The sequence below is a fragment of the Amaranthus tricolor genome, chromosome 16 (assembly GCF_026212465.1).
Source record: "Amaranthus tricolor cultivar Red isolate AtriRed21 chromosome 16, ASM2621246v1, whole genome shotgun sequence".
In the NCBI taxonomy this organism is placed as follows: domain Eukaryota; kingdom Viridiplantae; phylum Streptophyta; class Magnoliopsida; order Caryophyllales; family Amaranthaceae; genus Amaranthus; species Amaranthus tricolor.
The window spans coordinates 861,793-886,209 of NC_080062.1; the positions used below are offsets into that span (position 1 = coordinate 861,793).

At 32.7% G+C, this 24,417-nt stretch overlaps 1 protein-coding gene and 1 pseudogene across 3 annotated transcripts; both read left to right on the forward strand.

Moving 5' to 3' along the window:
• Positions 1-12,480, forward strand: LOC130802206 (PR5-like receptor kinase; annotated as a pseudogene).
• Positions 12,481-12,664: 184 nt separating this feature from the next.
• Positions 12,665-24,417, forward strand: LOC130802205 (probable receptor-like protein kinase At5g39020). 3 transcript variants are annotated; one of them, XM_057666129.1, is made up of 5 exons: positions 16,505-18,370; positions 20,174-20,601; positions 21,324-21,418; positions 22,284-22,331; positions 23,126-24,417. In XM_057666129.1, exons 2-5 carry the CDS (start codon positions 20,441-20,443, stop codon positions 24,241-24,243), a joined length of 1,422 nt encoding a protein of 473 aa, XP_057522112.1. In that variant the 5' UTR covers positions 16,505-18,370; positions 20,174-20,440; the 3' UTR covers positions 24,244-24,417. The 3 variants fall into 3 exon arrangements, 2 of the variants coding, with proteins under 2 accessions (XP_057522112.1, XP_057522113.1); XM_057666130.1 differs by lacking the exon at positions 22,284-22,331; XR_009039744.1 differs by lacking the exons at positions 21,324-21,418; positions 22,284-22,331; positions 23,126-24,417 and having other exon boundaries at positions 12,665-18,370; positions 20,174-20,433.

Below are 24,417 nucleotides of genomic sequence, written 5' to 3' on the forward strand. Positions count from 1 at the left end.
CGTCCACCCTTCCACCACCAGCAACCGCTCCACTCCCTGCGGCCAGCAATTAGTGGCTGTGACAACAGTAGCCTTGAGCTGTGACTCCATCCACCACTACAGTTACCCTCTTCACCATGTTTGCTAGTTTTAACATTGTAAGCCACCTCTTCTATTTTCTCTAATTAATTTTCTAGTTTTAATTGGAGTTTTATTAAGTGTATTGAGTTTGATGTTGATTTTGTGTTAATTTCATTGAATCTTTTTGGGGGTAAGAATTTGATTGATGAATTGAACATGTTTATGATTTAGGGTTTGAAGTGTGATTTGAAATTATGGGTGATGTGTTGGTTTTGTATTAGTTTCTTTGAATCTTAGGATGGGTACTAATTAAATATGTTATCTTTGAACACGAAATGACTAGGGTTTGAATTTAGAAATGAAATCACTAATGATGTGTGTTTTATTCTATATTTTGGGTGGTGCGATGATTGATTAAATAACCTTAAAAGTTGTTTTGAAACTTAGTCGATTGATTGTTGTTGTGATAATAAGTAATGGTGATGATTGTAGCTGATTATGGAAGTGATTTTGGTTGTTAAATTGGAAATAATAGTTGCAATTGTTGTGGGTTGATTGTTGCGAATTACAAGTACCCTTATTAGGTTGTTATTGAAGTCATTAGTAAGGCTATGAACATAATGTCAACTTATCGTCGATGGTTGCTAAAGTTATTTGTCGTGTTGTTTTGACTATAGTTGTTAATAGCTTTGGAGAATGAAACAAATGATATCCCGATACGATAACTCTAAGATTTGCCCCATCGTTATTAATATTATATTGAAATTGTAAGATTTAGTTGTGATTTAGTTATTTTTTTTGGGTAACGCGAGTCGATATGCTCGAAATTAGTTAGTGAAAAGAAACGATTCACACATACTTCTACTTTAAATTGATGGAAAGACTTATGTTGCGTTGAGTTAATGATTTCGGCTTGTATTGAATGAGTTGTGTGCGTACTAGAGTAATCGGAAACTCATGATTGAATGGGTGATAGCGGTTACTTTGGTATTTAGTTTGGTATGACAAAGTAGTTAAGGGAACTTATTAGTTCTACTCACAACTTATATAGGTTCCCATTTCGTAAGAGGAAAGTAGAGCCTTAGTTGGGTGATTTTGTGACTTTTGATCGTGCAGTGACGCTTACAGGTAAGTACATGCAGTAATAACCCTTATATGCAATTTTCTTTAAGACATTATTGTTTATTTTGATAGTATGCATTGTATTGAAACTATGAAGTACTAGTGAGTACACTTTATATGAAGAGCTATCGACTATGAAATCCTTGCGCTTAGAATAGTTAGAGAATGAAAGTGTTAATAGAATGCGGGTACCACCCCCTTATTTATTTAAAAATTAGATTATGCCTTAATTGGAGTTAGAATGACTCCGTTATAGGTGAATTTCATATTCTAATGAGTGGCTCAGTGGGTTTTGGCGCACTGCTATCCCAGGGCGCTCATTAATAGTTGAGAGTGGAAGTTATTCCCATCTGATAAGGTACTAGATTATGATTAGCTGGCGTGACTCAACTGGATTATGTCCGGTTGTTTTAATAGTCCCCTAGGTGAGGTTCGACGGGACCACCATAAGGGGGGTATGAGCATGCTTGGGTCACTGAGCGCCGGATGGCCGATACCGCCCCTTGACCGAGGTGATACCATGCGGGCCTTGCAAACCCCAATACCGAGAGGGTCAGCTGGTGGGGGCATGAGCTCATACTTTGCCATGGGCACCGGTTGGCCGATAACGCCCTTGGCCGTGTCACTATGCCAGGAAGTAGAGAAAAGATCCACTGATAGAAAACTATTCAGTGATAGAAAGATTATTCATTGATCGAAAGTTATTTAATGATAGAAGGTTCATTCTTTGGTAGAAAGCTTACGCGTTGATAGAATATTTACTCATTGATAGAACATCTACTTATTGATAGAATTGTTTATGCTAGTGAGAAGCGTGTCTAAGTTAAGTTACCCCAAGGGTATTACGGACTATGATCACACTTACCTTAAGATAGACAAGCTCTATAAGGTCATGTGTTAGGTATTCTGTTAATGCCTTGGTCGAGTTGAACTATGCGTGTTTTGCAAGAGTTTATGTTTGAAAAGAGGAGCGTGAAGACCTGCATTCTACCCAAGAGCACATGGTTCGGGTTAGAAAGCACGTAAAGAAATTAAGAAGTATAAGTGGCCGATAAACGGTTACTATCTGTGCTTGCGTTTTATGAAATCATCTTATGTTGTTTTATGATATAATGCTATCTAGTAGTTGGCCTTATTATATTTGATGCTAGTTACTGACGTGTACGTGTTTGTGTTTATGTTTGTTTGTTGATGACTTTCTATGATTGTCCTGCTATGACACATTGGTTTTAGTATATAGTACTTTCTCTGTTGCACAATACTTGCTATATTTGACTTTTTTTACAATTTAATGTGTTATTTTGATCATTTATATATTGAAGTATACGCATCTAAAAAATATAAAATAAATTAATATTATGAAACTATGCGATTAGACGATTCAAACAAGATCTCACTTGACAATATTTATTTTTACAAATTAGCCGCAATATATAAAATAAACTTGAATGATGAATAGTGTCAAAAACGGTAACTAGTATTTCAGAACGGAGGAAGTATTATTGTAATTAGCATCAACATATTATTAATGTTAATAATAATATTAAGAAAAAATAACCGTGAATAATACGAACTTTTACTGATTTTCCTGCAATAATACGAACTTTCGATTAACCCTAAATAATACCAACTTTAATATGAATTTCCCTAGAGCATCTTTAACCTATTATTAACCTACAATTGTAGGTTAAGTTGCTCAAAAAAAAATATACAAAAAATAAAATAAAAAGTACAAAAAAAGGAAAAAAAAAAAAAAAAAAAAAAAAAAAAAAAAAAAAGTAAGTAAAGAACATGAATTCCTAATCCTCACCGTACCCCTTCCCTATCTCTAGCCCAACCTCCAGCCCCCATCCCCCACATGCCACAACTATCATCGTTCCCTGCTCACTGCCACTCCCATTCCCCACCCATTTCCAGCCTCCACCATCTTCGTCAAAACCCACCACCAAATCCAGCTCCCCATCCTTTGCGCAGCCCTTATCCCCCTCTATTCTCAACCACCATCAAACCCTTCCCTCCACTCCACCACCACCAATCGGCCTCCCATAAACAGCGCCTTGTGCAGCCTTCCTCACCTCCTTTCCCCTGACGCGACCTCCACAAAATAATAATAGTACTACTATAATTATTTGTAAATTACTCTCTCTATTTTATATTGTTGGATACATTTCAAATGTTCCATGTATAAAGAGATAAAAATGCTACTCATGATTTTTAATGGATATAAAAAAGTTAAAATATGGAGTATCAATGTGTGATCCTATTACATTTGTCACGATACATGTGATTTTAACATATACTCCTTCCATTCCTTAATAAAGTTCTCACAAGTAATGTTCACGTGAATTAAGAAAAATAAAATCTTTAGTTTTAGTGTAAAAATATGGAGTCCACAACTAACAAAAAGATGTTTTAATAAAATTAGTTAAAAATATGTGGGGACCATAAATAATATAAATATGTTAAAATTAAATTAATGGAAAATATGTGGGGACCATAGGCATTATTAAAATATTAAAATGAGGATTATTTGAAAATGTCCAAATTTATAATACAAATAGAAAGATTCATTATGAAAACTACAAATAAAACATCTAAAAATGACAAATAAAAGTTATTTGATAAATGAAGGGAGTATTTCTTATAATTTAAATTTTTATAAGAAAAACTACTTAAAATAATCCATCATTTTACTGATTTCCCTACGATTTTACAAATTTTTTGCAACACACAAGCCATCATCATTGAGAACCTTCACCCACCTCCGTCATCACTAAGAGTGCTTCCACCAAGCGCGTGCCAAGGCTAGAGGGCTTCGCCTTCACCACCAATTGCAACCATTATCACAGTCTCATTCTTCTTTCTTCTTCAATCGCCATCGCTCACCAAAGTCTAAAACCTTAATTTTGAAGGGTGTAATCATAAAATGTGAGGTATATGTATGTTCTAAGAAAATACAGCTCATACTTTTGATATTCTTCATGTATTTTTTTTCATGTATTAATCAATTTAATATTATTCTAGAAAAATTATACAAAAATTGAATTATTCTACATAATTTTTCCTTTTTTATAAAAGGTATTCATAGATATTAAGACTTGAACATACCATTTTGAGTTGATTTTTGGTCGGTATTTTTGCAATTTTATTCTTCTAGCTCAGTTCACAGTTTGTATACAAACAAAATAGTCGATGACCATTTTATCATTATCATCGTATTCAGTGTATCCTGCTCATAGAAAACTATGATTAGGATTTTGGGAGGGAAGGAAGACGGCAACTCATACCCAAAAAGGAGAATGCGGCCAAAGAATCTTCCGACTCTAGATTGTTCCTTAGAATGATAGGTTCCTGTAACGAGAAGGAATGATTGAAATTGAATCCGTCAGCTTACATATTACTATACAAGCTTGGACCTTAAACATAAAAAAGGAAATAAATAAAATAAAAATAACTAGGTAAAAAACGAGTATAAAAATAAAATGTAAAAGGAATAAGCAAAAAACATAACACCAACAAGTAAGCGAGAGGATTTCAGCAGTCTAAGACATAAATAAGGCGCTTCCAATTACCCCTATCCTTAGTCAGGTCTTTAGAGACGGGTAGGATTTCAGCTATCTAAACATTTAATTTTATCACCATAAATGTTAATTCATTAACTTTGGCCTACCAAAACATTCCACTCAGCCCACCGATGATGGCAATTTTGACGAATGGCAGACCGATCTAGAGTTCATCCTCACACCGCTATATACGACCACCACCAACACTGCCAAGGTAGATATTCCGGATCCGAATCGGACTATTTACTAAAAGGATATCTGATTTTCAAACTTTTTTTATTTTATTTTTTAATTTATACATTTAATATATATATATATATATATATATATATATATATATATATATATATATATATATATATATATATATATATATATATATGTATATATATATATATATGTATGTATGTATATATATATATATATATATATATATATATATATATATATATATATATATATATATATATATATATACATATATATATATATACATATATATATATATACATATATATATATATACATATATATATATATATATATATATATATATATATATATATAAAACTTTGATTATATTATTGAGTATACTAATATTTATAATTCACCAGTACAACTAAGTTACATAATTAATTTATTGTTAATAGAATTAGACTTTTGAAAATCTAACCATATTCTCAAAATGAATTTTTTTCAAACATTAAATAATAAGTTTCATTAAAGAAAGAAAGAAAAATGAGTTTAAATGTTAATGTGTAAAAAATCGCAAAATTTTTTTAAAAAGGCAAAAAATAAAATAAAATAAAATCGGATATTCAGTATCCGATTCGATAAATCAGATATATGAAATCTAGAAATCCATTTTAATCCGAATCGGAACAAATCAAATCATGATTTTCATTATCTGAAAAGCAAATTTTCGGATCCGAATTGGCATTATGGCACGTATTTTGATTATTTCTTAACCAGTTCTAAAACAATCGTTTGGGTCATTCTCTTCCATACTAACAAAACTTAATTAGTTGAATGTGTTAAAAACATGGTAGATTGTAATAAGTTCAATTCTTATTACTATTATTTGATACCAACAACCAACGGATCGTAACTATAATTTCGAATTGTTAATAGTTTAATATTTCTACAAAATTTGGGTTGAAGTAAAATAATTGGTGGAATTTATGAACGTGGGCGAGGGCCTCTCGACCCGATTTGACTTGTTTATAATTTTATTCTTATAAATTTTCATTGATATAGGCATTCAGATTGAGTATTAAAATGCATCATAACTTAATTACTTACTTTTGTCAATAATATTTAAACAATTAATGATTATAAATTTATAATAATATATCATAATATAATAATTCTCATTAATGACAAAGGGTAAATATATATAGTACAAAAAAATCCCTTATTCAAGGGATATAATAATTACATAATATGTGTTCCTAAACTAATATCAAAACAACTAATTACGATTATTTAAGGAACGCAAAAACTTGTGATAGACGGTCTCATATTGGGACCTTTCATATATACCGGTCCAAAAGCTAAAAATTGAAAACAAAAAGTGATCTAAATTTTAAAAATTAAAGAATAAAAATTCAATTTTGACCTTAAAAATATCAATTTCTACTTAAAGTAAATCTTAAATAAATCAATTAAAATATAAAAAAAATTGAATTTTGAACTAAACGTGATCAATTTTGACATTAACCTGATCAATTTCTACGTGTAGTTTATAACTTAAAGTAATACTTTAAAGAGCTCAATTATATATAAAGTGATTCTTTAAATGATCAGTTACAACTTTTAAAAGATATCAATAAAAAAATCAATTTTGATTAAAAGTGATCAATTTTTACATTAAAGTGATTAATTTCTTCTTACAAGTTTATATCTCTAAATGAGTTAATGTTTTTAAAGTCTTCAATTTCAATGTTAAAGTGATCAATTTAAACCTTGAAGTGATCAATTATATATAAAATGAGCAATTAAATAATCAGTTATAACTTATAAAAGAAATCAATTATAAACTTAAATAGATTAATTACTATTGCTCTATTGGAAAAAAATATAATTGAATTGATTGGACTATTTGACTATTGGACTATTGATCTCATATTGAGACGGTCACTCGCAAGATTAGTTGTTTAAGAAATGTACAATATGTTGATTGTTGGCAAGTATAATTCATAGCCCATTATTAGCTTGTTCTATTTTTATTTAAATAAAGGGTTCATTTAAAGCTCAATCCATTTAACACTAAAATCTGGGCCCCAAAGAGCCCTCAGTCCATTGCACAACTCTAGTTATGTGGTAGAAATTGATAAAAAAGGATTAATTAGACTTAGACTTAATATAAATAGGAAAAATTGACATTAATAATCCAACCTTTCACCTTTTCCTTGTGAATAATTACACTTTTGGATTATTTTCTGATAAAAACTTATTAATTAGATTTAATAAATATTTACATATATTTGATGAAATAATGTACAGTGAATAAAGATGCTTAGTAACTTTGATTTTGATTAATATTATTTTAGTGTTGTTGTACTTGATGAGTAATGGTCACAACTAGACCTGATCATGGGCGGCCCGGCCCGATCCAAAAAAGTGAGGGTTTGGGTACCAAAATATGGCCCGATGGGCGGGTTTGGGCAGAAAATAAGTGGCTCGAATTTTTTTGGGGAGGGTTTGGGATTGTTGTTTGGCCCGCGGGCCGGCCCGGACCGAAAAAGAGTTTATTCATGATTTGCATTTTGAATTTGTTTTACATTATGTATAATATGTAACAATTGTATTTGTTTATTTCAATTATTTGTATTTTGTGTTTTAAATTGTGTATAATATGTAACAATTGTATTTGTTTATTTAAATTTTTTGTAATTTGTGTTTTTAATTATGTATAAATACTATAAAATATAGGCCCGCAAGCCCGCATATTACGGGTTTGGGCAGAAACTTTTCGGCCCGCACTTCGGTCCGGCCCGGCCCGCATTAATAGGTTGTTTTTTCCACTCGGCCCCGCCCGTTGTTTGATCAGGTCTAGTCACAACTACTTCTCATCGATCTACAACGATACCACAAACATCAATTACACAGTTACAACACCATCATTTAAGGCGCCTGAGTTAGTCTACTTGACAATGAGAGTGATTGGGCCATATGTTTATACCACAAAAATCTTGGTTGCACATTATAGGACGTGAACACGGTCTAACCAAATTCAGGATCATCTTCATCATTCTTGGTAAATTCATAATATCCTATCCATCTTTGCTCTATTTAAGAAGTTTTTGTTTTCCCTTACAACTCTTGGGATACATACCCAAATTTAACATCATATCAGAATTTATGCATGTTAAAGTGTCTATTAATATTTACATATAAGTCGCCCAACATAAAAAAAAAGAGAAAGAGAATATGCAACTTTATAAACTTGAAGAATAATTTCAGCTATTACTACAAATTATCATAAAAAAATTTTGGATGCGACGGTCTCATATTGAAACCGTCAATATGGGCCGTCCCAAAAGCTAAAAATTGAAAAAAAAAATGACATGTCTCACAGAAATTAAAGACAAAAAAATTCAATTTTGACATTAAAGGTATAATTTTAACCTTAAATCTATCAATTTCAACTTAAAATGAACCTTAAATGGATCAATTAAAATAAAAAATTTTAATTTTGACCTATAAGTGATCAACTTTGACGTTAAAATGATCAATTTCTACCTAAATATGATTTGTTTTCACAATTTCAAAACAGAGGTAATAAATTAGTATTATTATATCATTTTATGAATGAATTTTTCAAACAAAACAAAAGCAAAACTATCAAACAACTTTACACAGTGCAGTGGCATGCTACCACATTTGTTAGTGTGGTTGTGAGTTTCATTCCAGCAAAACTTATATACTCTTCATTTTTTTTTTCTAAGAGATGAGATTACAAGTGAAACCCCATGCTAATGAACTAGGTACCCCTATGCTTTTACTTCAATTTTTATTTGAACTGTCCAAACTCATTTTTTTCAGCTTGTGGCCTTACCAGTAAAGCTAGCTCCTGTGTGAATTTTTTCTTTTCAAGAATCAAAATAGGCATATGCGTGTTAATTGTACTAATCCTCTTGTACAAAAGAATGAACTTGCTGATCGAGAAAAGCAAAGAAATTGAGACATTGTTGAAACAACATGGATCCCTCGGTCAAAGAGGCATACTTATGCAAATTTAAAGAGAATTACAAACTCCTTCAAAATCAAGCTAGGTGAAGGAGGCTATGGAATTGTATACAAAGAAAAACTACATTGTGGGGATCAAGTGGCAGTGAAAATTCTTAAGAGATCATCAAATCGAGATATGGATATGGTGGAATTCATCAATGAAGTTGCAAGTATCAGAAACACCAATCATAAAAACAGTGTGAAACTCCTAGGCTTTTGTTACGAGGGTTCAAGATGCGCTCTTATATATGACTGCATGCCTTGCGGATCTCTTGAAAAGTTCACACATAGGGGAAAAGACGAAACCAATCAGCAACTCTCATGGGAAAGTTTGTTTGAAATCGCAATTGGGATTGCAAGAGGGCTTGAATACTTGCACCAAAGGTGCAACACGAGTATTTTACACTTCGACATTAAGCCCCAAAACATTCTATTAGACGAGAATTATTGCCCCAAGATATCTGATTTTGGCCTGGCTAAGATATGCCCACAAAAGGACAGCATAATATCAATGACAGAAGCCACAAGAACTGCAGGGTACAATGCTCCTGAGGTTTTCTTCAAGAGATTTGGCGGAGATTCTCTTAAATCAGATGTTTATAGTTATGGAATGTTGGTTCTGAAAATGGTTAGGTGTCTAAAAAATGTCAATGCGAAAGTGGAACATATGTAATACCCCAGATTTTGCTTGAAAAGGGATTGATAGACTATACATATGAACAAGGTGCATCTTCTTTTCTAGGGAGCCCATTTGCTAAGAACTCCACAGTTAAGCGTGCTTGGTGGAAAGCAATCTTAGGATGGGTGACCTCCTGGAAACTTTTTCCGGGTGCGCACGAGTGAGGCCAAATTGTGCTGGAAAGACTTGTGTTGGTTTGTGGGGTTAGTCTACAGTCTCCATGAGTATTCACCAGCGGTCTGAGGGGCCGGGGTGTTACAAATGGTATCAGAGCAACCCTACGACCGTGGCTGATTGTGTGTTCAGTGCACCTAGCGGGGGAAAAGATCCTGAAGTTACGGTCCAACGAGGACGTTGTATTCTTAAGTGGGGGTGAGTGTAATACCCTAGATTTAGCTTGAAAAGAGATTGATAGACTACACATATCAACGACGTTGTATTCTTAAGTGGGTGTGAGTGTAATACCCCAGATTTAGCTTGAAAAGAGATTGATAGACTACACATATCAACAAGGTGCATCTTCTTTTCTAGGGAGCCCTTTTGCTAAGAACTCCACAGTTAAGCGTGCTTGGTGGAGAGCAATCTTAGGATGGGTGACCTCCTGGAAAGTTTTCCCGGGTGCGCACGAGTGAGGCCAAAGTGCGCTGGAAAGACTTGTGTTGGTTTGTGGGGTTAGTCTACAGTCTCCATGAGTATTCACCAGCGGTTTGAGGGGCCGGGGTGTTACAACATAGTAGTGAGCAGTATTTTCCGCATTTGGATTTACAAGCAACTCGAGGAAGTTGAAGAGATCGATCAAATCGATACCACAAACAACAACGAGGGATCAATACTCAAAAGGAAGATGGTTGTAGTGAGTTTATGGTGCATACAAATCAACCCCTTGACCCGACCAAATATGACTCGAGTTGTAGAAATGCTCGAAGGAACACTGAACCTGCTACTGATTCCTCCGATTCCATCTCTAGCTTCTCTTTTGTGATCACACAAAAATTCTACGACTCTGGAGAAATATCTGTTATGAATGGTGTGACTTGAGTGTACATTTATGTGTGCATTCATGTGGTGACTTATGGGATGGAATCCTAGGAATGTCATGAATGGATGTATTAAGTGTAGTCTTAATGTTTGTGGTTTATGATGATGATTAAAGTATGGATTAATGAGGTAATGAAATGTGAGTTAATCATGGGAGTTATGGGACTTAGTGAAGAAGTGCTAAGGTTTAATTCAAGATGCTCTACAATGTAAAGTCGAGCAAAACTGTTCAAAGCTCTCTGAATTTCCACTCGATCAGCTCGCTCGACCGAGCAAGCTCTAAGGTGGGTCGAGCGAGCAGATAGAATGTAACAAGAAACTTCCTGTAGCCCGCTTATCCAAGCCGCTCGATCAAGCGAGCCCCTGTTTTGGTCGAGCGATGTCTCTGATGCTCCTAGGATGCTGTTTTTGCCTCTTCAAGTACTTGGGGCAGTTTTTCATTATCATTTATTCATAGCTTTAATGTACTTAATGTTATTTAGTGTGATCTCTCAGATAAATAGAGAGTTTTCTTACTCACATCAAACACAACCCCAAAGCTAAACACATAGCCTTTGTTTTATCTCTTACTCAATTGTAATACTTCGTTTGTAAGAGTGTTTTACACTGTTGAAATAATATAAACAATCAACTACACACCACAGAGGATGTAGCCATTATTGGTTGAACCTCCTTAAATCATTGTGTCAATTTTGCAAGTTTTACATTATCAAACATTTGTTAGTTCATTGAAATTATTATCGTTCATCAAAGTTCTTAACATCGTATCGATTTTGGCAAATTATTACAATATCATTAGGGGGACTCTTTATATCCTCAATTTGATGTTCTAGTTAGACAAGTTAGCCATTATAGTGAGCTTTTCTGTCAGGTCGACCTTAAGATTTGAGAAGCTCGGAACAAAATATTAATTATGTGTCTTTAATTACTAAATATAATACTATAAACCCCTAACTATTAAATATTAAAGTATCGTTTTTTGAATTTTTAGGATGGGGCCGGGGCACAAGCCCGTCTTGCCCATTATAGGGACGGCTCTACTTTGTGACAAAAGAAAGTAATGACACTAGGGCTAAGCAACAAAAGGTGACTTAAAAGTGATCGATCAAATTGAATAGACGTCATTTCTAAATATCAAGAGTCAATATCAACGCTTAAATTTGACCAACTTTTTATTAATTTTCTATTTCATAATCTATAATGGCCCTCAAGTAAATAAGAACAATTTTCATTAAGTTATGTTGAATTTTCTTCTATGCTAACAAACTGTTTTGTTTAATTGATTGATCATAATGCTTTATAAAAACTTAGGTTATTTATTGCAAGATGGCAAACAACTTAATATAATTCGTGACTGTTTAGGTTCTGACAAAATTAATTAATTTAAAATTTATTAATATTAAATTTTATAACATATCACAAATAAATATGAGTTATGACAGTTGAGTTAATTTCACACACAAATATTTTAAATTCGACCCAAGGCTACTAAATTTAATTAAAGGTTAAACATAAATAAATACATAAAGTATTAAATAATAGTCATTTATGATCATATTGCTTCATATTAATTAATATGACGCTGTTAACAAATAGTTTTTGATAAAAATGATTTGAACATGTCATTACAAAGCTTCTTCTCTAAGCAAAATGCATTTACAGAAAATAAAATTGAATAAAAGTCTTTTCTCATTTATATCGGTCTAATCATAAACTTATTTTAAATTGAGCTAAATAGTCAATCAACTAAATTAGTTAACACATTCACTTTGGTACTCAAAATACTCACTTTAGTTGTTTAATATTTTAACACATTATTTTTAATGTTAAAACTAACATTTTAAATATTAAAATACTCATTTTTTAAAAATTAAATAGTCGCTTTTAATACCATCTAATATGTGAGACCGTTTCATACTAGGGTTGCTCTTGGGGGAGAGTGGCATCATTACTACGTGGGCTTGATATCATTTTCAAAAGAAACAAGTTAAACTATATAATTGGGCCAAAATATAGGTGCAGGGAACTCACTTTAACCCAAAAGGTTTAGCCTAATAAAAATGGTCTTATCATGAGATCATCGTGTAGCTGCATGGCTCTCCACCTCTCTAGTATACCACTCCTTTTATGTTATATCAATCAATTTGCCACTTAATTTTTATGAACTTATAGTAGTTGTTAGAATATAAATTTTTGAGTAAAACAAAATCCTAAAACACTAAATTTAATTTTGATTTTAAAACGCTAAAAGTTATAATGTTCTGAAAATTGTCATATGTATTACTAAGCGCTGCTTAAACTGTTATTTTGCTAAAATTTTGTATTTATGTTCATATATGTAATATCATTCACCCTCCATCTTATATCAATCAATTTGTCACATACATTCATTCACCCTCAAATGCTCTCCACACTTATTTTCTACCTCATTATTACAACTCTTGCAAATTCCATTACAATCCCATTTGAACAAGACCACATTCTCATCAACTTTGGCCTACCAAAAAATTCTCCACAACTTATCGATAACCCCGGTGGTACATGGCAGAGCGATCAAGACTTCATCCTCACTTCGCTATCTGCCACCAGTAACTCCATTGCTTTTGCAGTGGAGGCTACAACTCCCTATAATATGGCCCGAATATTTCGGACCACGACAACATATTCCATACCTGTTACTACGTGGGGGCCCAAACTAATCCGCCTCTACTTTCCACCCCTATCCATATCCTACGACATCATAGACACCAAATCATCTTTTCTTTCGCTTACAATTAATGGGTTTAATATTTTGCGCAAATTTAGCGCGTACGCTGTTATGGCCCACGCTAATGCGCACACCAACACCACCGCTGATGTAGGATCACCTACATCTGGTTCTGATGAACTAACACGGATCAATACCATGATTCATCATATGGAAGATGCTCAAATTCAAGGTTCAAATGTTAAGTCTTTTAATTTTGTAATCATGAACTAAATCTTCTTCTTTAATTTTTATTTTGTATTTTCATTTTTATAATGAAACAAAGTCTTAGAGATGATTAAGCCAGGTTTAGGATCAAGCTTAATCATGTCTCATGTTTAGTTAGTCGAGTTGTAATTTTTATTTTATTGAGTCTAATATTTATTTTGCTCATGGGACGTTTTTTACAAAATTAAAATGCATGGATCAAAACAACCAATCAAATTCTCCAAATTGAGCCGTTGCATTCTTCAAAACTAGCTGATTTACCACAGCCATATGTTTTGAAGATTGAGTGGGATTTTTATGATAATATCTCTTACAAATCAGCCACAAATAATCCCAAGAAGATAGAAGAGCTGATTTGCAAATCCCAAAGAAAAATTAGCTGTTAGAGACAACAAAACTAGCTGTTAGAGACAACAAAAAAAAATCAGCAAAAATCTCCTTGTTCTTTTACTAGCTGTTGCATTTTATTGCCATTTTGGTTGTACTTTCATTTTCAAAGTTTGTACTCATTGCTGAATGCTTTAGTATAAATAGGATGTATGCACTCTTGTAATTCACAACCTGATTTTTACATTCTGAATACAAAACAACCCTTGAGCAAATCCCTTTGTTCTCTCTTTGCAATTTACTTTAACTTGGATTGGTTTTAGTAAGTTGAAGTTCCTATGCTTTTCATTCTTTTGGCTTAAAGTTTGAATGTGTTCTTAGGAGCCCTTGGTTTTAATTTGTGGTGAATCTGTATCAAATTAATCCTTGGATCAGCCATTTTCAAGTTGTTCAATTCAACATATCTTTTCTTAGTTCTTCTTATTACAAAACCCACAAAAATCACAAAAAAAAAACATTTTACAATATCACCTACACTTCAGCCTTAATTGCTGAAATTTCGAAACCTCAAAACATACGTGTGCATATAGTTTGGTCCTTGTTCAAAACATAGCCAACCTATATCATCTTGGTATCAGAGCCAAGGCTACGCTCCTAGCCTTAATTTCGTTCATTCACAAAGCAAAACACCATGTCTCAAAGTGGTGAAGGAGAAACAAGTGATTTGAGCAGAATTGTTGAAGAGCAAAATGCCACCATTAATTACTTACGAGCCCAACTTAAAGAGTTTTTAGACCTAAAACGCACCTTAAGGGAAGGTGGGTATTATGAATCTGAAAGTCCTAAAGTTAATAGGCAAACAAGCCGTGGAGATGATCTTAAAGTCGACATTCCAGAATTTGAAGGAAGATTAGATGGAGATGAGTTCCTTGAATGGGTAAGAACTGTTGAAAGAGTATTTGATTACAAGAATATAGATGAAGAAAAGAAGGTAAAGATAGTAGCCTTAAAATTGCGCAAATATGCTTCTACTTGGTGGGCTAACAAATGTGCAAAACGAGAAAGAGAAGGGAAAGACAAGATTAGATCATGGGAAAAGATGAAGAAGCAAATGAAGGAAAAGTTTCTGCCTTCATACTACATGCAAGAGAATTTCACCAAACTTCAACATCTACAACAAGATGGCAGGAGTGTAGAAGAGTATGGTCGAGAGTTCGAGACAATGATCATGAGATGCGACCTGAAGGAGGATGATCATCAAACTTTGGTAAGATTTTTAAATGGTTTAGATTCAAAAATCAGAAACATTGTTGAATTACAACCTTATGCTTGCCTTGATGATTTAATTAACCTTGCACATAAAGTGGATAAACAACAAAGAACTAAAATGAAGGAAACCTCACGTTTCACTTCAGCAAGAACTACCAATTTCAATTCCTACCAAGAGAACACTCCCCATTCCTATTCTAAAGCCCATTCACAAGATTCAACAGCTTTGCAAAACAATAATTCAAAGCAACCCCTAAGCATGCCCAATACACCCAAACCAAACACCAATTCATTCACACCTAGGAGATGTTTTAAGTGTCAAGGCCTAGGACATATTTCTTCCGAATGCCCAAACCGAAAAATGGTGAACTTGGTTGAATTTGATGATCATCAAGAGGAAAACGAGGAGGATTTCTGTGACGATGCTGAACTTGATGAGGAAATAATATACCCGGAAGAAGGAGAATTATTGGTTATGCGAAGAGCTCTTAGTGGGGTCAAAGCCAAAGATCCAAACCCACAAAGGGAAGCAATATTCCACACAAAATGTACAGTTAAAGGTAAGATCTGTTCGCTTATCATTGATGGAGGAAGTTGCACTAATGTCGCTTCAAAGACTATGGTGGACAAGCTTAATCTCACCGCCACTCCACACCCCAAGCCATACATGATTCAATGGTTGAATCAAAACAAAGGTATTCCTGTAAACTCTCAAGTTTTGCTTTCATTTTCCATTGGTAATAGCTATAAGGAGAGTCTTTTATGTGATGTTATACCTATGGATGCATGTCATGTTTTATTAGGTAGGCCGTGGCAGTATGATAGGAAAGTTATGCATGATGGTTTTAAAAACACACATACTTTTGTTTTAAATAACAAACAGATAACTTTAGCACCATATGCACCTAACGCTAATTCTAAATTGCAAGCAACTTTAACTAATTTTCATTCTTTAATTCCTATACTTAAAAGTGAACAACATGAACTTGAGGAACGAAAAGAATTGTTATTGCTAAATGATGAAACTGAATCTGTTTTGCATGATCACCCTTTAATTGAACCTGTGCTTGATGAATTTGCATATGTTTTTCCTAATGAAATACCAAATGGACTTCCACCTAAAAGGGATATACAACATAAAATTGATTTCATTCCCGGTTCCTCATTGCCTAACAAACCAGCCTATAGGACTAATCCTAAGGAAACCGAAGAAATTAGGAGACAAGTTGATGATTTTTAGCTAAAGGTTTGATTAGAGGATCCATAAGTCCTTGTGCCGTTCCTACTTTACTTGTGCCAAAAAAGAATGGAGAAATGAGGATGTGTGTGGATAGTAGAGCCATCAATAGAATCACTATCAAGTATAGATTTCCCATACCTAGACTTAATGATTTGTTAGATGACCTATATGGCTCTAAAGTTTTCTCTAAGATTGACCTGAGGAGTGGATATCACCGAGTTAGAATCCATGAGGGGGATGAGTGGAAAACCACATTTAAGAGTAAGGAAGGACTCTATGAATGGTTAGTTATGCCCGTTGGTTTATCTAATGCACCTTCTACCTTTATGAGACTTGTGAACCAAACCTTGAAGCCTTTCTTAGGTCACTTTGTAGTGGTTTATTTTGATGATATGTTACCAAGCTTGAGGTCAAGCTTCTCCAAAGAAGGGGAGGATGATGTAGGATCACCTACATCTGGTTCTGATGAACTAACACGGATCAATACCATGATTCATCATATGGAAGATGCTCAAATTCAAGGTTCAAATGTTAAGTCTTTTAATTTTGTAATCATGAACTAAATCTTCTTCTTTAATTTTTATTTTGTATTTTCATTTTTATAATGAAACAAAGTCTTAGAGATGATTAAGCCAGGTTTAGGATCAAGCTTAATCATGTCTCATGTTTAGTTAGTCGAGTTGTAATTTTTATTTTATTGAGTCTAATATTTATTTTGCTCATGGGACGTTTTTTACAAAATTAAAATGCATGGATCAAAACAACCAATCAAATTCTCCAAATTGAGCCGTTGCATTCTTCAAAACTAGCTGATTTACCACAGCCATATGTTTTGAAGATTGAGTGGGATTTTTATGATAATATCTCTTACAAATCAGCCACAAATAATCCCAAGAAGATAGAAGAGCTGATTTGCAAATCCCAAAGAAAAATTAGCTGTTAGAGACAACAAAACTAGCTGTTAGAGACAACAAAAAAAAATCAGCAAAAATCTCCTTGTTCTTTTACTAGCTGTTGCATTTTATTGCCATTTTGGTTGTACTTTCATTTTCAAAGTTTGTACTCATTGCTGAATGCTTTAGTATAAATAGGATGTATGCACTCTTGTAATTCACAACCTGATTTTTACATTCTGAATACAAAACAACCCTTGAGCAAATCCCTTTGTTCTCTCTTTGCAATTTACTTTAACTTGGATTGGTTTTAGTAAGTTGAAGTTCCTATGCTTTTCATTCTTTTGGCTTAAAGTTTGAATGTGTTCTTAGGAGCCCTTGGTTTTAATTTGTGGTGAATCTGTATCAAATTAATCCTTGGATCAGCCATTTTCAAGTTGTTCAATTCAACATATCTTTTCTTAGTTCTTCTTATTACAAAACCCACAAAAATCACAAAAAAAAACATTTTACAATATCACCTACACTTCAGCCTTAATTGCTAAAATTTCGAAACCTCAAAACATACGTGTGCATATAGTTTGGTCCTTGTTCAAAACATAGCCAACCTATATCAACCGCGCCGGTAACAGACGGTCTTGTAAGAGAGATTTACATCTCTTTAGACGAAGGAGAGGGGCAAAGGGCTATAAACCTAACTTTCTCACCAAGTAACCCGGATGGATTTGGGTTTATAAACGGGTTAGAGATTATATCTGTGCCGGATGGGTTGTATGTTAACCGTTCGTCATCCAATATGGTTCCATATCTTGAGGGTGGGTTTCAAAATTATTTGAATAACCCGTTTAATTTTTCGGATTCAATAGCTATGGAAAATATTATCCGGTTGAACGTTGGCGGGCCGACTGTGGATCCGAGTGAGGATTCCGGACTTCGCCGGACTTGGTTCGGCATAGACGATGACTACATGATGTAAGTTCAACAATATTTTTCAAATTTCCTGAATTTAATTTTAGACAATTGTCTTCTAATTTTCTTTGTTTCACCGATAAACTTAAACTATGTGGTGGATAGATAATTTTGGGTCACCAGGAAGTAATTAATTTATTAGTGTCAAGTAAAAAAATAAATAGTATTTTTTTCTTACAAAGTTATAAATTACTTTCTTCGTTTCTTATAAAGTTTCCATAAGGAATATAAATGAAAACAAGAAAATATAATATTTTCGATAATGAATATATTATTTTATTAAATAATAATTTTATTTAATGAAAAAAAGTATGCACCATATATAATTATTGAAAAAATTGAAACAAAGTCATTGAAAAAATTATAAGAATTATAACTAATAAAAAAATATTTTTATAAAATTAATGAGAAATATGTAAGGATCATAAGAAATATACAAATGTTAAAATGAAGTTAGTGGCTAGAAAATATGTGACAATTATAAGGATTATTATTAAAATATTAAAATAAGATTGAAAAGGTTATTTTTATTTGAAATTTATGATATAAAAATAAAAAATTCTTTAAGTAACAATAAAAATGCAATCTTCATAGCTCTATACTTATGTGATAATATGCATTTTCAGTATTCAACCAAAAGAAAAAGAAAAAAACAATTTCTAAGAATTTTTTTAAGTTATTAATTTTTTAAGAAATTAAAAATTTTATAGGAATTTAAGTATTTATTTGTTGACCAAACAAGCTCTTGGTAATATAATTGACCAATATGTCGATTATAGCAGTGACATCTTTGACTTGTGTGCAGAGTTTGAATGTGTTTACTACATCACACACTAATATGTATATGTATACTTGTTTCTTCCTGTGTTTGCTAAGTTCAATGCGTTTATAAGATCTCAAATACAATAATATGACCAATAATGTGTTTGCTAAGTTCACACACTAATATGTCGATTATAGCTCTTGGTAAGTATTTTATAAGATCGAGTTAAACATAATTAAAAGTACAATAATATGATATTATATTGATATGTGTGGAGAGACGAATAAAATAAGATCTCAAATGGTTATATATTTTTCTCATATAATAATCGCAATATTTAACATACTATAGAATAAAGAACAATGTAAAATTATTCTATAAAGCATAAAAAAAACGGAGGAAATATGCAATATAGAAGTATAATCACGTCTCTTCTCACTATAGGCTACAAGTGTGCATCATGCAATACAAGTCTTCTGTATATTTGAAGTATATAATCCCACTTTAAACGTTAGATGAATGAGATTCTAATTCTTAACATGACCTTTTGAAGTCATATCAAGTACTCAATTTATCCAAAAGTTTAATTAGATGATTAAGTAATCATTTTAAACTGCAAATACAATTTTAAATTCGGAATAATAGCACTATACTACTTTTATGTACTTATTTTATAATTATATATATATATATATATATATATATATATATATATATATATATATATATATATATATATATATATATATATATATATTTATTTATTTATTTATTTATTTATTTATTTTTATTGATTATATTGAGTTGTACCTTAGCTTGTGTTGAACACATGTAACTTTGCTATTGTATTTGGTTTCATTCGTCTCTTCTTTGCAGTGCTCTTTTTATTTGAGCGTCGCTTTGACTGTATCCCTCTTGCCCTGTCTTCAGATGGGGTGTAGGTATGATTTGTCGGTCACGAAACCACAAACCCAGTCCTAAGCGGAATCTATCGTATATGATGGTAAATTGATTAATTTTATTTTTATGTTATACATGATCAGTTATGGTCTAAACTCCACAATATCCTACGACGATACTACAATCAATTATACGGTTGCAACACTATCGTATACGGCGCCAGAATTAGTGTACTTGACAATGAGGGAGATGGGACCATATGTTGGAGAATTGAAGAAAACCAAAATTTGACATGGTTGTTCGAGGTCGATGTTGGATTTAATTATCTTGTGAGGCTCCATTTTTGCGAGTTAGATTCCACAATCAACAGCAATGACCAAAGAAGTTTCGACGTTAGTATCAACAATCAAATGGGTGCACATGATATTGATGTTTTTGCGCTAACTGGTGGCATTTTCATTCCAATGTATCGAGATTTCATTACGCTCTTTGAAGGTAGTGATACCATCATAGCTAGTGTCGAAACCAGAGGTCTTCTTTCAGTGACACTTACTCCCGACCCTACCACAATGTAAGTTAATCATTGTTTTTTATGGGTAAGAAATCGAGAATCCGGCCCCTGCATGAGGAGGCTAGGAGTCAAGCATTGATTTTCCCCTGGGTTAAAAATTGAACGCCTATCATAAGAATGAATGGAAAGACTTTTCTACAATACATTTGCATAGATTTTAACCAAGTCAAACTCACTGTCTTTGACGGTGTTTTTTTAGTCTTCTAACCCAAAAAATTACATTTTTAGCCAATGTAGGTTTAAAATCGCTATTTAAGATAGCAATTTCACGAGAAGTTTAGTTTTCAACTGTTTTTACCTGAAGCCCATTTCTCTTTTTTTTAAAAAAAATAAAATTTTTTTTACTAATAATTAATCATTAGGGTAAAAGTCTTAAGCTAATGATTAAGACCCCATGATATAATAAATAGGGTAAAAATCATTAGGGTAAAACAAAACAAATATTCATATAATAATTAATCAGCTAATAATTATTTTCATTAATATAAACAAGATATATTTCATAATAAATACAAATATATTTACTGTTGTAAATATATATTCTTGACATAATATTTAAAAAAGTTGATGTTGTTTCATATTAAGAAAATTAGGATAAGACTTTTTGTCACACTACAATAAATTTTTTATTTTTTAATTGTTTTAAATAAATACACAACAATATAGTTAGAGTTTAGTTTTCAAATTTGCAATAATGGTCAGCTGTTGCTCTGTGTTTGTAGGTATAATGATGTCATGCTCAATGGATTGGAGATTTTCAAGTTAAGTTCTTCAAATGGTTCTCTTGCTGCACCAAATCCTACTTTCCCTTTACAAAGTAATAATCTTATTATTTGCCGTTTAGACTTTGTCAACCTTTCTAATAATAAGATTTGATTCTAATATGTTATGTGAGAAATGGGCTCTATCAGTTGCAAATATATAATAAACGGAGGAAGTAGAATTCCAGCCACAACCATATGTTATGTTAAAAATTGTCTCTATCAGTTGCAAATATATAATAAACGGAGGAAGTAGAATTCTAGCCACAACCATAAGCATATATAATAAGTTGGGGCTCCATCGACCACTGGTCTGATCACGCACTTACATGCTTCAGGCATGTCATGTATAGGTTCAAGCCATGTTTGATCTAGTACTAATAATTGATAGAATATATAACGTACATATCTCGAGGCTTTAATATTAGTTTAAGCTTTTGGTTGTAACTTCAAGATATATTATATATTTTGTCAGTTGATAAAATATTCAATAGAATATCCCAAGATTTTAGCTATTGATTTGGGTTAAGTATCCTGTCATTAGTTCAGATAAGTTCCAATTAGAGTTAATTACCTAGATTGAATTTACTACTATAATAAAAGTATTATTTTTGAGATTAGATTTACTACTTGGAAAATATCTATTTGCTATTGTGTTGATCACTTTTGTGATTTCGAAAACCCTGACATCATCCTGGCCCTTCTATGTATTTTAAAAAAATATATAACTGGATTGATTTATGTCTAAGTAGTATAATGCTCTTGCATCTTTTAAATTTGTTACATCATAATCTCCAATTTGATGACATTTTGGCTAAAATATAATAAAATGCAAAGAACAGAGGAATGTTTCTTGGTTATCATTTTCATCATTATTTCTTGCAAAAGTTTCACTAAACAAATCTTGGTTGCACATTGTAGGACATGAACATGGTCTAACCAAAATCATGATCATCTTCATCATACTTGGTAAATTCATCATTTCCTATCCATCTTTGCTCTACTTAAGAAGTTTTAGATTTTCCTTTCAACTCTTGTTCGCAATTAGTAACTGTGAACAGCTTCGTGTAAAAAACACTTGCTGCCTCCTTTTTTTGAACAAAGGAGACCTGGGATACAAACCCAAATCTAACATCATATCAGAGTTTGCGCATGTTAAAGTGTCCATTATTATTCATATGTATATCATTCAACATCAGAAAAAGAGAAACAGAATATGCAAATTAAGAAACTAGAAGAATAATTTCAACTACACTATAAATTATCGTAAACGTTCTTCGAACTTATAAGTAGATTACAAAAATTCAATATTCTAAACAAAAATTTAAAAAAAGAACCCTAAAAAATTCTACCCAAATTAGAAACTAATTCAATTAAATTAAAAAAGTAAACTAATTTATAGAGAATTTGGACAATTAAAATCAGCCTTGGTTATAACTTGAAATTCGGGCCTCCCATTTTGAATGTTTCGCTTTCATTTAATATTATTTTCTATATTCCAACAAAACTATCAAACAACTTTACACAGTGCAGTGGCATGCATACCACATTCATTGGTGTAGGTTGTGACTTTGATTCCAGCAATGCTTATATACTCTTCATTTTTTTTTCCTAAGAGATGGGGTTACATGGGAACCCCATGCTAACGAACTTGGTACACCTATGCTTTTACTTCAATTTTTATTTGAATTGTTCAGACTCATTTTTTTCAACTTGTGGTCTTACCGGTGAAGCTAACTCCTATGTGAATATTTTCTTTTCAGGAATTGGAATAGGCATATGCATGTTAATTGCACTAATCCTCTTGTACAAAAAGATGAACTCGCTGATCGAGAAAAGTAAAGAAATTGAAACATTGTTGAAACAACATGGATCCCTCGGTCCAAAGAGGCATACTTATGCAGATTTGAAGAGAATTACAAACTCCTTCAAAATCAAGCTAGGTGAAGAAGGTTACGGTATTGTATACAAAGGAAAACTACATTGTGGGGATCAAGTGGCAGTGAAAATTCTCAAGAGATCATCGAATCGAGATATGGATATGGTGGAATTCATCAATGAAGTTGCAAGTATCGGAAACACCAATCATAAAAACATTGTGAAACTCCTAGGCTTTTGTTACGAGGGTTCAAAACGCGCTCTTATATATGACTACATGCCTTGCGGATCTCTTGAAAAGTTCACACATGGGGGCAGAGACGAAAACAATCAACAACTCTCATGGAAAAGTTTATTTGAAATCGCGATTGGGATTGCAAGAGGGCGAGAGTACTTGCACCAAGGGTGCAACACGAGAATATTACACTTTGACATTAAGCCCCAAAACATTCTATTAGACGAGAATTATTGCCCCAAGATATCTGATTTTGGCCTGGCTAAGATATGCCCACAAAAGGACAGCATAATATCAATGGCAGATGCCAGAGGAACTGGAGTGTACATTGCACATGAGGTTTTCTTCAAGAGATTTGGCGGAGTTTCTCATAAATCAGATGTTTATAGTTACGGAATGTGGGTTTTGGAAATCGTTGGGTGTCGAAAAAATATTGATGCGAAATTGGAACATAGTAGTGAGCAGTATTTTCCGCATTGGATTTACAAGCAACTCGAGGAAGTTGAAGAGATCGATCAAATCGACACCACAAACAACAACGAGGGATCAGTACTCAAAAGGAAGATGGTTGTAGTGGGTTTATGGTGCATACAAACCAACCCCTTCACCCGACCAAATATGACTCGAGTTGTAGAAATGCTCGAAGGAACACTCGACTTGCTGCAGATTCCTCCGATTCCATCTCTTGCTTCTCCTTTGAGATCACACGAAATTTCTACCACTCTAGATGAAATCTTATTAGGTGGACTTTTTGTATCCTCCATTTGATGTTCTAGTTAGACAATGTAGCCATTATAGTGAGCTTTTTAGCTTTGTGTAAATGATTGTCTCCAATAAGTGCAACATAATTTGCTAGTTAATTCGCTTATGTTATATTTGGAAACGATGATTATTGGTTTAATTTCATGTTTGGCAAATCAATGAATTCAATTTTGAATTGAA

Bases quoted from the DNA above. Each gene is read 5' to 3' on its own strand.
- LOC130802205 (XM_057666129.1), top strand. From the start codon at position 20,441: ATGGGTGCACATGATATTGATGTTTTTGCGCTAACTGGTGGCATTTTC. The intron at 20,602-21,323 runs GTAAGTTAATCA...CTGTGTTTGTAG, and splicing joins ACTCCCGACCCTACCACAAT to GTATAATGATGTCATGCTCA. The intron at 22,332-23,125 runs GTAAATTCATCA...TTTTCTTTTCAG, and splicing joins GATCATCTTCATCATACTTG to GAATTGGAATAGGCATATGC.